Source organism: Podarcis pityusensis, assembly GCF_964106645.2.
Source record: "Podarcis pityusensis genome assembly, chromosome: 1".
NCBI lineage: Eukaryota > Metazoa > Chordata > Lepidosauria > Squamata > Lacertidae > Podarcis > Podarcis pityusensis.
Genome location: NC_138028.1, coordinates 88,557,143 through 88,571,513, shown reverse-complemented (window position 1 = coordinate 88,571,513; position 14,371 = coordinate 88,557,143). Strand labels below are relative to the sequence as shown.

Below are 14,371 nucleotides of genomic sequence, written 5' to 3'. Positions count from 1 at the left end.
TCTGGATTCAGTTCTTAGGCTATATACACATTAGTTGCTTAAACTACACCAGTGTTGCTTTACACCTCCCCTGCTGCGTTTCAAGTTACATTTTTATGTTGCCCCATGTACCAGAGAGGGGGCGGGGATGCCTTCACCCAATGAACATTACCCAATTTGTTTCTCTGTGCCTGCAAGCCCTCTGAGCTCCTATTCAATGAAGTTGCCATCTGTACATGCACACGAGCAATGGATGTTTCAGGTGTACAACCCTCAGCTTAAGTGCTGCTTACATTTTCAAATTGGGTTGCCATTTGTTATTCATCAGCCATATGGCCCATTTATTATACCTGTTTCTTTGGAGGCAATTTAAGTCTTTAAAGTCTATTTGCAGTGTGAGGGATTATTTCACCCATGGGAACACAGCTGGGCTGGGGAATGTTAACTCTCCCCTGACCAGGAGTGACTCTCCTGCAGAAAATGTCCTCCTTGTACATCTTAGGGTAGAAAGATGGAAATTCTCTTTGCAGCTGAGGAGGGGCAATTATTTGTGGGGTTGGGGTTGGGTGGATGCAGCTAGGAAGCATTTATTCTTCACTCTCCATCTGCAACTCCCCCCTATTTCCCCCCTCTTCCTTGCTGCAATTAGACTTGAAAGAAACTTCCTTTTGGCTCCCATAGATATGTCGGTTGTTTTTGGTGGTATCCCATGGCAAATGTAACGCCTTTAAAAGAAGTCTATCACAGGAACACTGCAGAAAAGTTATAATTGATTGCAAACACTTGGACATTTCGCATTTGCATTCCTGTTCATGTGCCTGCTGGAATAGGTACATGGATATATTATAACTCCTACAGACTTAAATGAAGTAGTGAAAGAGAATAAAGCTAAATGCCTCAGGACTGGGGTGGATGGTCTCTCTCCAGTCCTGCCCAGGGTTATGGAAAGACTTGCTCAGCCCAGACCATAGCAAACCTTGGAGACACAGATTTCAGAGTTATGTGAAATATTTTCCCCACTTCAAGACTTGGCACACACAATTTTATAAGGAAAAATGGAATTTATTAACTGAAAATGTTTATCAAGGGCATTCCCTTCCATCTTTTTGAGGGCGGAGGACCTCACTTACCAAGGAACATTTCATCTTCCATTGCTTCTTGGATGTTAAAACATTGCTAGTGTTTGAAATACAACAGATGGGGAAGCTGGCGCTTTTAATGGAACCCATTTACCCACAAGTGGAGGGCTTGCTTTTCAAAGGTCACTCTGTTCCCATTTCCTGCGCTGGGCTGTTCTGCAGTGAAATGGGCCTAACTGAGCAGGGCCAAGGCATGAGGCTGCTTGCTTCCCCCGAGTGGATACAACATCCCATGTGCTGACCCACCCAACCTCCTTCCCAAGAATAATCCAAATGTCCTGCCTGAGGATGGCTTTGACTTGGTATATAGTGGAAGAAGTAAGAAGGGGAACTGGGGAAGGGTCAGATTTGCAGGTTTGTCACTTGATGGGCGCAGCATCAAGTGGCAACTTGCACTTGTGCATGAATACACTTTAAATCATTCACAACACCACAAGCCTTATTGAAAATATCTGAAGAGGTGCCTCTTGCCTTTGGTGCACATGCAATATACCTAAGGGTCTGTGAACATGCCAGACAAAATGTAGCACATAACACAGCATTGCAGTAGCTATGGCTGAAACTGTATGTGGCATAGGCCGTGCAGTTGGGTGTGTATTTCCATGGACTTTTGCTTTTCTTAAAACAAAACAAAACGCTATAGGACGCTGCAAACTTTAGTGGTTGGGCCACATTTCCCTTTGGTACGGTGTCCCCATGTTCTTGAGTAAGCACGAGCAGACTGTCTCCAGAGATGTCCAACCCAAGCAGAGCACTGCAGATTTCTCACTCTGCCATTTTGTAATCTCAGTAACATTTAATGTTTCCAGCTCAAAACAAAATGCATTAATGCAGGAAGCTGCATTATTCTCAGCACTATTTTTAAAAAAATATATTTTTATTAAAGATTTCTTAGTTTACAAAAGTATGTGCAATGTTTCTTTTTCCCCAGTTGTGTTTTCTACAGATCAGTTTCATTTGTTGAGACGTTAGTGTTACATTAGGAAGAAGAGGAGGAAAGGGGGGGAGGGGGGAATGGTGATTGGGGTTGGGGTTGGATGGCAATGCTTCTACAGTATTCTGCTTAGTGTATGTGTGGGGTCTTGTGTCAGCGTCACTTGTGTCAGTTCTCTTTATTATTCACTTTATTTCTTTGGGGGGTGAGAGAGCTTGGGGGTGGCCTAGGGTTGTCTTTGGTTGGCTGTAGTGAGAATTGTTTTTTCTTTGAGTGGGGTATGAGTGTGTATTTTTGAATCAGGTTAGTCAGATTGATGCGTATGCTGTTGGTGGATTCTGGTTGTTGTCTTGTTGGGCTGTGTATGTGATAAAGGGGAACCATACTGGGTGAAGGCATCTTCTTCTATTTGTCCCTGTGTCAGTTTCAGTTTATTGGTTAGTTTTTCTAATAAGGCTGTTTCCCATACTATTTGATACCACTGGTCCATGCTTACTCCTGACAGGTCTCTCCAGTGTCTGGCTATGAGGCTTCTGGCTGCTGAGAGTAATGAAAAATAACTAAATAAATAAATAAAGGATAATTTATTATTTATACCCCTCCCATCTGGTTGGGTTATGAGCTCTTTGTGAAGTGAGTGGGCATTATTGTCTTGGAAGATGTTTAGTAGGGCCAGTTCTGGGGTGACGTCTAATACTTGCTTAGTTATTTTGTGTAGTTCTTGTATGATTGATGTCCAGAAGGGTTGGATTTTAGGATATACTCAGTACTATTGACAACTGAGTGGCGGTGGCTCTGCAGGGGGTCAGGCAAGAGTCTTTGCTAGACCAACCTGGAGATGTCAGGATTGAACCTGGGACCTTCTGCCTGCTACTGAGCTACCATCCTTCTTTCATCAATCACTTTGACTGCAACACCATACAGCCATAGGCATCATGCAGAAATCAGGGGTAGTCATTGGAGACTTCTTCTCCCCATTCCCATGAATGTCTGGATCAAGACTCTTGAGCATGCTTCCACCTTATTTATAGCTAGTTGCTGAAGGTCAAGAGAGAGGCAAATCAGCAGGTGGCAAGTTCTGTGGCATTTATATCATGGAACAATCAAGTTCCTGAAACATCCAGTGGAGGACTTTTTAATATCCATGTTGGGTTGGTTTTTTTTTTGGGGGGGGGGGTGGGTAGATGGGTAGATGTTTCCCCATTTGTGTATGTCATGTATTTAGTGTTGATGTTTTTATTGATGCTTTTTATGATGTTCTTCTTGTGGATGGCTTTGGGATGTTGCACAGGAAACGATTCAGAAACAAACTGGAATGGAATGGAATGGAATGAACGGATATAGTCTGTTTTCTGGATTCCTAGGTAGTGGAGCAGCTACCAGGCAGAATCTAGGTAGGTCTCTCAGAATGGCAGTGAAACAGATTGTTTTATGGCTGTTGTAAGGAGAAGAAAATGTTCTTCTCTTGATACTATAACTTAATCAAAGGAATAGAGAGGGGTCATGGAGCAAATTCTTGAAACCAAATGCACGAGTTATAAATAAATATGCCTTGGCAAGCACAGAAGTGCCTTTGGAAAAGCCTAAAAAGGCTAGAATGAAATATTCCATTATTTTGAGTACTTTTTAAATAAAAAAAGTCCTTGTTATTAACCTGAAAAATTTGAGAACAAGCTCTGCCATGGTCCTGTCTCCACTGTCTGGCTTGACAACTCTGTCCTCCCACCCAAACACACAGACGCACACATGGTCCAGGACACACAAAACAATGTCTTCAGGAATGTAGAGAGAGATTTCAGCTGGAAAGCGTTGCCAGCATTTTTGTTCTTGCCTTAGTCAAAGGGCTGAGCTGGTGTTACGATCAGGACATCCCTTTGCTGTGCTTCTGCTGTGATCACTTGGCAGGGTTTATTGAGAGTCACCCAGTGCCAATTTGCTCAGATGCATCAATTACAGCACCCATCGCTCCGGAGCCTTTTTCTGTCCTTCCGTCCTAATTGTCAGATCCTGCGGGTAGCAATGCAAGCTGCTCTGGAGGGAGTGGAGTCCTGTGTATTTTTTGGGTTGTAGTGGTGTTCTCCTGTTGCCTGAGAGCATGTAGACAAAGGGGGGGGGGGGAAAGAGTTCTAGTTCACTTATCCAAGTCACTTATCTTGAAACAATGACCATTTGATTTAATACTTCCTGGCTGCTTCCACACATGCTTCCTCAGAAGTAAATCCCACTGAATTCAGTGAGAGGTATTCCTGGCAACCAGGCATACTTTGGACAGTGGCAGCCTTTGTATGGAACAGATTTCTTTGAGAGGGGGCATAGCTCCTGCTTTGCATGTGAAAGATCCCAGGTTCAACTCCCAGTATCTGCAGTTAAATAATCTTTCATCCCCCACCCAAGGCCTTTGGCAGAGGTCTGATGCTGCCTTAGATGAAGTTGGCTCCTCTGGGTGAGTGCGAAGGACTGGGAAGAGACCCTGTGTCAGGGCCCTCTGATATCTCAAGCAGAGGTCTTGATGGGTTACTGAGCTAGATTCTCAATGGTCAGACTCCCAGGGTGTGGACTGAGGGCTGGAAACATTTCAGTCCTTTGGCACTTCAGTGTTACTGGACCAAGGCATGGCTAATGGCCAAGGAGTCATAGTTCAGCAACATCGGGAGGGTCAAAGGTTCCCCATCCCTGGGCTAGACTCACTACATCACTTTCTTGATAAAAGAAAATCCAGGCACACCGGGGAGTTTCTCACAATACCTCCTGTGTGCTGTTTTTTGGATGAGATGTTGAAAGATAACTTCAGAACATCACATAACCCCCTTTATTGCCGTTTTTGGACACAAACATTTCAGGTGTTTTTTCCTTCAAAGTAGCTCTGGTCTGTGCTTCCCTCGTGTGGTGAGAATTAATATAGCAGCTGCTGCCATTTTTAATTTTGTTTTAACCAGGGATGCATCAACATGGTGTGTTTTTATTTTACCCACCATGTGCTCCTGACCCTTTTAAAGAATGGCACCAAGTTGCACAGTTTTGGAGATTCTACGGGCTTCTTTGCACGTCTTCAGTGCAACAAAATGCAGTGACTTATGCCAGCAACGGTGACATGGATAGATTTGTTAGGACCAGCCAAAGAACTTATAAAGTGAGCAAGTTTTAAAGTTCACTTTCTTTCAGGCAGAAAGGTGGGAGGGAGAACAAAGGGCAATATTCAACAAGGTTTTTTTGTGCTAGTGCAAGGCGATTGCCACCTCTCCTTCCCCTGTGCTGTCCGCAGATCTGCTCTGGAGGGTTGGACTAACCCTTAGAACAGTTGCAGGGGCAGGAGAGGGATGGATATGTTCTATTGCAGCAGGAAATAGCCTTACATAGAATACAACCCAAAGAGGTTTAACCCCTTGTATACTATATTGCTGTATTATAGTGTAAGTCACTTGGAGGCTGTTTCATTTTAGTAGTTGGCATCTAACGACTCCAGTCAATTAGCCAATATTGCAATGGGATGGAGAATGTGGCCTACGGTCTCAACAGCACAATCCTATATATGTCTGTCAGAAGTAAGCTCCATGGTCTTCTATGGGGTTTACTCTCAGATATAGTATTGCAGCCTCAATTGGACAGAGCTTTCTTTCCCCATGAACCTTCCATATGTTTTGGGCTGCAGATCCCATACACCTTTATGTTAGCCAAGCTGGCTGGAGTCTATGGGAGCTGTAGGCCCCAACAACATCTGGAGGGAGCCAGGTTGTGGAACATCATGCCCAGTGCAAAATAGATCTTGGGTCACTGCAAAGCATGCTAGGTGAAGGAAAAATGGGTGCTCTTCCATTGAAACCAGGAGAACCACCAGATCCATCTCTAGGACTAATTTAAAAGCACATGTCCCTTGTGAGAGCAAAAATGAAGAAAAAGTGGTAGGTTGTTTGTTTTTAATAGGAACAGAATGAGAAATGCTCCCATACTGATAAGTGTGTGGACAGCAAAATTGTACTTTCCATTGTGTTGGCAGGCGTGGCACTTCTCCTGCAGTTGCCATCCCTGCTTCCTGATTTTAGGATACATTTGCATCTTTTGTGCAAAACAGAAGTACTTAATTTCAGAAATAGCAAAAACCACTGCTCTTCATGGAGAGGGGAAGAGGGAAGGGATACCATTTGCCAGGCATAAAAACGCTGCTGATAAATGTGAGTTCCCTACATCAGAATTCAGAGTAGGGCTGAATGAACACGGTCTCTGACTGAAGTGGTCCGTGTTGCACACCACAAACTTGATTCTCAGTGTCTGGCTCATCATGAAGTAGATTTAGTTCTCACCTAGTCATATATGCAGCTGTGCCCTTCCCCATTCCCTTTGTAAATGAATGGGCACCATTGTCTCCTCTGCAGAAAAGTAAAGGGCTGCAGTGAGGACGAAACCTGCCTGGAACACCACATCTCCTTGCAATCTGCAAGGCTTCTGTTCACACGATGGGCATTCTGCTACTTTCAAGTAAAGTCGAAAGATTCTCAGCTGGCTCCCTTAGTAGAAGATGGGCAAATCACATTCATTCAGCACAAGTGCACTACACAGACATTCCCCAAGCCATGCACACAGGCTAACTGAATGCATAACTTTATTAAATAAATGCTTTGTCATAAGAAAAGACAAAGATCAAAGAGTAACATAAATTATAAGTTGAATAAATAGTATACAGCAATCTTCACTTTTTAATAAAATGTGAGATTCTTTTTTTTTTTAAAAGTACAAAATGCTAAACAGAGCAATTACACTCCTCATCCATTGTCAGTTTTTTCACAAACTGCTCCCCCCGCCCCCCACCGGTAAGAGTATGAATATTTTTTGTTTACTGCAAAAGAAAAAAAAATATCCACAGAGCTACTGTATGTATGTAAAGCTATTAAAAGCTACCGTAAAATGTGTAGTGAATAATTCTGCGTAATGCTTAAAAACCAGGTAGGATACTCGGAATCATGTGTGTATTGTTAACTGTGCTACTGAGGGCAATAACTGCATTGTAGAAGAGCTGTCCCAGTGGTGTTGTGGGAGGGGCTGAGAGTGGGTGGAGTTGGAAGTTGGGAGTGCTGCAAGCCCCTCTCTCCTCCCTGGGCATTATCTGGGATGCTCATACCAGGAAGGTGGCCTGGGACTGCAGTGACCTGTCAACTGCTGAAGTTATAGATGCTCTGTTGAAAGACAGAAAAAGAGAGAGAGAGAGAGAGAGAGATGAAGTGGAGAAATAGTGCAATATGCTCTTGTACTAGTGGTTTCAAAATAAAACTGTCCTCTGCAACAGTGACAAGGAATATCTCAGCTTGAAAGGAGGTCTTTGCTCCCCTGGATATTGTCGTTCGTAGGCTATGGTGACATCCACACCGTATATTTAAACCATGTCTAAAGCCTGTGGTTTCCTCCCCACCCCCCAAGAGAGTTGAGTGCTAGGAATTGCAGCTCTGAGAGCAAGAAACTCTCATTCCCAGGATTGCAGGAAGCCATGTGATTCAAACATAGGATATGCATGTGACCTGCATCAGCTGCAGTGGGACCTTCTAAGACTTTAAAGATCTCTATATGCTCCTGAATCCCACTCACAAAGGTCGAAAGTGAAAGCTGCTTTGGAGATGAAAGGTATCTCACCAATTGCCTCCAAAACGTTCTCCACACTTTCCCTGTGCACAGTCTCTGAGATCAGTGTCTCTGAAGGGGACTCCCCCACCGCGTTGTCTTTTAAATCTTTTTTCTCATCACCTCCCACCCTGATTCACTACTCTGGCAGGAAAGCTCTTTCTTAAAGGAAGTAAACTGGGCGAGCCTTTTCTCCTTGGTCAGCAATGGAGATAGTATCCTCCTCATGAGGTGGCATAACTTTCATCTCCTACCAATGGCAGCTGGAGTCTTTATGGGGGATCATGGGTAACTGAAGAGGAAAAGCGATTCAGGCACAGAGTCGCCAGCCAAAGGGAAGGAGGGAGATCTGTGCATTCAATGGCAAATATGCCATCTTTAAAGCTTATAACATAATGGAATTGAGCACGCGTCAAAAAACATGGCGGGTCGTGTGAGTCACTCACCAGTAGCTTATGGTTGGGGGAGATTATTGAGAATGGCTTGCCAGAAGTTGGCACTGTAACCAATGTAACACAAAAGGCTAATAGAAATGAAGGACTAGTAGGAGGGGTAAAGAACAAAGACTTATTCTAATAGCAGGTGCTATTAGAGTAATGAGGTTCAGGACTTTTCTTCTAAAGCCGGCATCAGTTCTAACAGGTTTTGTTTCCCCATAGTCTCTTATACTATAGTGGCTTGGCATCTACAGGTTGGAAAGAGGTTCCTCTGCCTTTGACAGTTATAGGATTGTGAAGGTTTGTTAGGTATGAATGAATGAATGAAAGAATATGATGGATAAAGTAGCCCAAGTTCTCAGTCCTATTTCTAGCCATGTTCTACAGACTTTGGTCTTCCCAATGTTGTCACCAGCCTGTTTGCAAACACAGTTTTCTTTCTGCTCTTAGGAGGTGATCATGCAAAGATGATCATACAAACTCTGCAAAGGTCATGCCAGTGGTTAGCTCGAGGCCTCTTGAGGGCACATAAAAATGTCAACCCACTTTTAAGGTCTAGGGTGGCACGTTTAGCACTTTTGATGGGAGCATGGCTCTTTGGGAGCTTTCACTTTGACGGAAGTGACACTCAGGTTTGGGAAGATTCCCTAGTCTGCTCTGCAGGGCCTGTCAGGAAAAGGGGTTGTGTTATTTTTAAAAACCCTCCTCCCTGAGAACACTGAGAACTTTTTGTGACAGTATTCACTTGGGGGCGGGGGCTGCCCTTGGACTTTTATCTATGTATGGGTACTAGCACCTCATTTTTTTTAACCAAAAAGAAAAGCACTGGCTTTGTAGGATTGAGACTGGGGCAGCTGCTTCCCTGCCTTTCAGCTGAGATTTTGAGTGCTGCTTTAAGAAATCCATGAAGGTTGATCTTCTAATGGTGAAAGTCTACATCAGCTTTGGGTTCTCCATACTTAAGCAGCAAGGATGAAAGATGTGCTCTCTCCTGGAAAATCAGCTGTGGCCAATGCACTTGGAATGGTTTCTGCTACTGCAGTAGCCAGCAAAGTTTGCAACCAGGTAATGGAACTGTCCTCAAAGGCATCCTTTGAGCTTATGAGAAAATCCTTTTACAATGTGAGCTGGCAGTTAGGTGGGAATATTATGTACTCCAAACCCCCTCACCTGCTTGCAATATCTGTACTCTGTGAGTGTGTGTGTGTGTGTGTCCAAGAGAAGTGGGAGATGAAGTGGCTCTCTCCATGCCCTGTTTACGGAGTAAGAAGGGATCTTATTTTCTATATAGGGAAAGGTTTTCAAGTTTCAGGAAATAATAAAAAAATACATATCAAGAAGGAAGGAAGGAAGTTAGGAAGTTAGGAAGGAAGGAAGGAAGGAAGGAAGGAAGGAAGGATAAAAGATGGTTTTGGTTGAAACCAGTCCAGGAGCACCAAGAGACTGACTCTACCAATTGGGGAGAGAAAAGGATTTTAGCAACATTCTTTCATCTTATGCAACTAAGGCTGCAATCCTTTACCCATTTACCTGGGAATAGGTCCCTCTGATCTCAATGAGACTTCTTCCTGAGTAGACATGTTACGGATTGCCCTGTAAAGTTATATATTTACACCACACACTTACACTGATTTAGGAATCACTCCCTCCTTTCAGGGAACCTTAGGGACTGTAAAAAAGAACAGGCTTCTTTGGCAAAAGCCATGACAATTAAATTGGTACAAAATCAGCATAACTTTGTAGTGTAAATTTCCCATAATTTCTTATGTGCCCAGCACATCTCCTGCCCCTTTATATGCTATGTAGATTATATGTGCACTCTGCTCCACTGTCCTTTCCTCCTTGTAAATCTTCTTTTGACAATAGAGATTTGTTTTTAAATCCAAAGGGATTAAGTTCACCAGCCTCTTCTCAGCCCATAGTCATTCTACCATGGACTTTCCCCATGTATTCTTTAGACCTAGAGAAAGTGCACCATACGTGCCCTGGAGCAAACAAAATGGATCCAGTTCTCACTTTTGGAAGATGGCAGAATTCCCTCTCGCCTTTGTTCATACTGAACCTCATTTTTTCCAAAGAGATAAGAAGCCAATGCTGAGCTTTGCTGTAGCATAGATATCACCAGGTTTCATAGGACCACTTTGTCCCTCTCTGTAATGGCTAGAATGGAGAAGTCTCCTGTATGAATTACCCCAGGAAATGTCAGGACCAGATTAAAGCCTTATATAATCTGTTGCAAGGACAGGGACCATGCAGCCCTCCAGTTGCTGCTGGCCTCCAGTTCCCATTAGCTTCAGCCAGCCTGGCCAATAGTCAGAGATGACTGGAGTTGTAGTCCAGCAACATCTGGAGAGCCCCAGGTTCCCCATTTCTGATCTCCTGGCTTGGCCATTATGGTAGTTCGTTCTCAAGATACAGTTTATTTTTGGTGCTACCTTAGGTCTCCCCCTTTTGGAATACTGGCCATAATCCCAAGTGTGAACATCTAAGGGACCAATGCCCACCACTGGGGCTGTCCACACAATCTTCTATGGGGAAGGACAGATGCGGTCAGGACCTTTCGTTTACCAACCAAGTCCCAATACAAGTGATTTATCAGCCCAAAGGAATGAACCATGTTGAAAGCCTGAGAAGAAATGCTTAAACAATTTCTGTCCTTCTACTTTGTAGAAGACTTCAGGGACAGCCCAAATGTTGCACACGGGTGTCTTTCATGGTGATCAGGATTATGGCCATTGTTGGGGGGGGGGGGAAGCATCTCAGGTTGCCTATAGCAAGGCAACAAGGGCACTGCCCCTCCTTTCCATCATTACCACAGATTTGCTCCCTTACCCAGTTCACACACTTGTTGACACAGAAGCACAATTATACCACCTTGGTAAGTATAGAATTTCTAAAAGGGACCATGATGCTCCTTCTGTCCTACAAGCTCTCTTGACTGACATAGATGATCTTGTTGCCAGGAAACTGGGAAAGAGCTACCTAACTAGGGGTCTATTGTTCAGATTGCATTGTCAGCAGAGCATCCAAGGACTTATCCAGTTTACGAAAGAGGCACAGCCAAATAATCCAATCCAAATGCAGGTAGTAAACAACAAGGGATTTCTACCTTTCCACATGCTAAATCAGGGTTGTGGGGAAAATGGGACTTAGGCTCACCCATCGTGATAACAAATGTTCCAGTCAAAGCACAGTTCGGCCTTCTGTTACACAGGAGCTTGTGGTAGGTTTAGCTTTGATTCGGAGGAGAAAGGGTAAAAATCTCACCACTGCTGCCAAAGCCCAGGGGAGGGGATAACTGGAATATCTAGCAGTCATTTACACTTTCCAGAAAATCTGGATCAAAGATGGAGGTGAAAGGATGGAGTGGGCTTTGTCTGCAATGTTGAAATTTAGGGCAGGAATTCCACCAAGATGATTAGACTATTTACCTTGGAAGGATGTGTGTATGTGTGTGTGTGTGTGTGTGTTTCCATCTCCATATTTCCTTGTCTCTGCACAAAAGGATGGGTGTTTGCACATAGAAATGTGGAGAAATCTCCCCACCCTGCTCTCTTCTATAGAAGACAAATCAAATCTCCATAGAGCCAATCTGTGGATTCCCTGATCCAGATTTTCTTGGCCAGTTCTCACATCTCTGGATGACCCCAATGGTTTGTTGGCTTTCATCTTTGTTCTAGAGCTGATCTGAACACTGCTGGCAGTGAAGGGGGTGATAGATAGAAGAAAAACCCAACACAGTCACTTTCATGCTGTAGCCATTCTGCCAGGACGATTCCTCATTTCCCTTTCTTCTGTGCTTAGTAGTGCATGTAGCATGTTGTGGGTGTCCTCCTGGTTCTCCTACCAACAGTGCTCTTTTCTTACGCTCAGCAGGCAGTGTGGGCTTTCTCATCTGCCTGCAAGCAAAACCCCCGGTCCTCTCTCTGTCTCTCTCCATGCTTCTGATTAGCATGTTGTCCAGAAGTGCTTGCAGCCCACCACACCAGTGTCCTCGACTCCTTTGTGTCCTCTCCAGGAAATCACCATGGGTTCCATTTCTTCTGCACCCTCAAGTGGATTGCATGTTTCTTAATGGCTACTATTTTGGTGATTTTCCTCTAATGCTAGTGACTTTGGATGGGTAATCCTTTCTCTCTCTCTCTTGTCATTTTCTTGCATTCTCATTCACCATCCTGAGCATAGGAAAGATCCTTGTCATGGCAATGTCCATGGAGACATACTGAGGAGTTTAAAAAATGTTAAACAATATATATTTTTTAAATGGCTTTAGTGGCATGCCCAAGCCTGGACATGAAAGTTGTCAAATTATTGGATTCTGCGGGTGATTTTTTTATTTGTTTGCATAGCTGCTTCTTTCCTGGCGGAGACTGACAGCGGCACAACAGGCAGAAATTAAGCAGGTGAAGTTTTTTCCAGCACAAAAGATGTACTTATGGGGACAAATTAATATGTACTGAATTTCTGCCCGCCATGCAGCAATTTCAGAGTCTCTTTCAGGAAAAAAAGGTCTCAACCTACTCTCAGTCACTTCGTAGACATTGAAAGATGGCAAAATAGTTTCCTTAGCTGTGGACTAGATTTACAAATCTAGTGTGCATGATTTTATGAATCATGTTTTAACTGCTTCGTATTGTCCTTGCTCAGGGCAATGTTTTAGTATATGCGAGTACAATAATAGGAGTCATTTCCCCTGTCCTCACCTTTACATTAAAGGGTAGAGAGTGATAATAATTGCTCAGCATTGTGTGGATATCCACATGTCGATTTACATAATTGACAACAAGAAAAATATGCTTTAAGTGCCTGCAGGATACCTGACATGCTATTGCTTCAGCTTGGGTCATGATCCTGCAAATACACAAACCTGAATGCCTTTGATTTACACAAGAAGCTGCATAGAGGTTTGTGGGGCTTCTTACGTGATTGGAGGTCAAAGGACTCTTCTTGGAAGAAAGGGGACTTGTTCAACAAAGAGTAAACATGTGCACCACAGCTGTATTTACACAGGAGAGGGATGGACAATGACACCTCAAATAATCAGGTCAAACCTCTTACTTAACTGCCCAGGGAAACAGTCCCTGAAGAATTTTGAGTTTTAACCAACGGCTTCACTTCACCCTGCTGTAGGTTCTGATGTTCTCTGATCCATTTGATTTTTATTTGAAAAGAAAATAAGGGAGAGAGAGCAAATAAAACCTTAGCCCTGGGGGGAAGGAGTAGAGAAATGACAACACTGAAAAAAGAACCTTGACAGAATATATATATTATGTGTGTGTGTGGATTGAAATAGTGAGTGGCCTGTTTGTCCTAGGATTCTGCTGGTTAAACTAGGTACTTCCCAAAATCTTAAGGTTTCAAACCCACTAAAGTAAAAAAAGGGGAGGGGAAGAAAACAAAAACAAAATTCAAGTGCTTCTGAGAGCTTCCTACATTGGTGCTGTCTGGGCGGCTGGATGACGATACTTTCAAGCATGGAGGCCTACAGAGTTATCTTAGAGCCATGTCCCAAGGGAGGTGGTGGCTGCCTTGTCATCTTCATCTTCTGCCTCCTTCCTTCCTTCCTTCCTTTCTTCCTTCTCTATTTATCCATTTATTTGGCTTCAAAGTGTTGCCTTTTCTTTAGTCTCTGCCGTTGCCATTGAGAGAAGTTGATGATAATAACCGTAGATTCCGAGGTCCTCAGTTTCTTAAAATGAGATGAAAGGAATCAGTCTCCTGGGCACGTCGTGAGGTGTGGGTGGGTAATGGGTAGGTGGGTGGGGGAAAGGGCTCTGGCAGGGAGAGGCAAAGAAGGATAATTCACTCAGTGTTGCCACTGTCAAAGTTGTGACACTGGAGGTCTCCGGCTACGTAATCCGTTCCCGGCAGCTTCAGTCCGTACTTATCCACACACCAACACAGTCCACGTTTTCGGCCCCGAGATGGCTTGCACTGGAGAGAGGAGGACGAAAAGGGTGGAGAGTGAGTGGAGGACGTCTGGGATGGTCACGCCTCCCCTGAGAGGAAGACATCCCCTGCCCACCTTGGAGGAAGTTAACCTGGGAGTTAACCAGCTGGCCTGCTGGTTAAGGCCTTAACTAGACTAGAACCCCAAATAAGCACAGTTTGCTTCTGGGTAAAGGGGTGGGAGAGGAGGAAACAGCCTAGCCTGCTCCTTTAACTGCAGTTTAATCTGAAGAAATAAACTTTTTCCAGCATGGAGATGATGAGCATCATCACTTGCAAATTTTGGTGGATCAAGATGTAGGTTAGGGCAATTAAATGTGGGCAAT

At 43.9% G+C, this 14,371-nt stretch overlaps 1 protein-coding gene and 1 pseudogene across 2 annotated transcripts in view; both read right to left on the bottom strand.

Annotated features, from left to right (window-relative positions):
• Positions 1-14,371, bottom strand: part of LOC308479046 (intraflagellar transport protein 22 homolog pseudogene) — a 196,321-nt pseudogene that overhangs the window by 7,214 nt on the left and 174,736 nt on the right. The window lies entirely within an intron of this gene.
• IGFBP5 (insulin like growth factor binding protein 5) overlaps positions 6,633-14,371 on the bottom strand; it is a 43,548-nt gene continuing 35,809 nt past the window's right edge. Inside the window, 1 exon segment of the mRNA XM_081008967.1 lies at positions 6,633-14,030. Coding sequence (XP_080865093.1) covers positions 13,899-14,030 — 132 coding nt within the window. The 3' untranslated portion in view covers positions 6,633-13,898.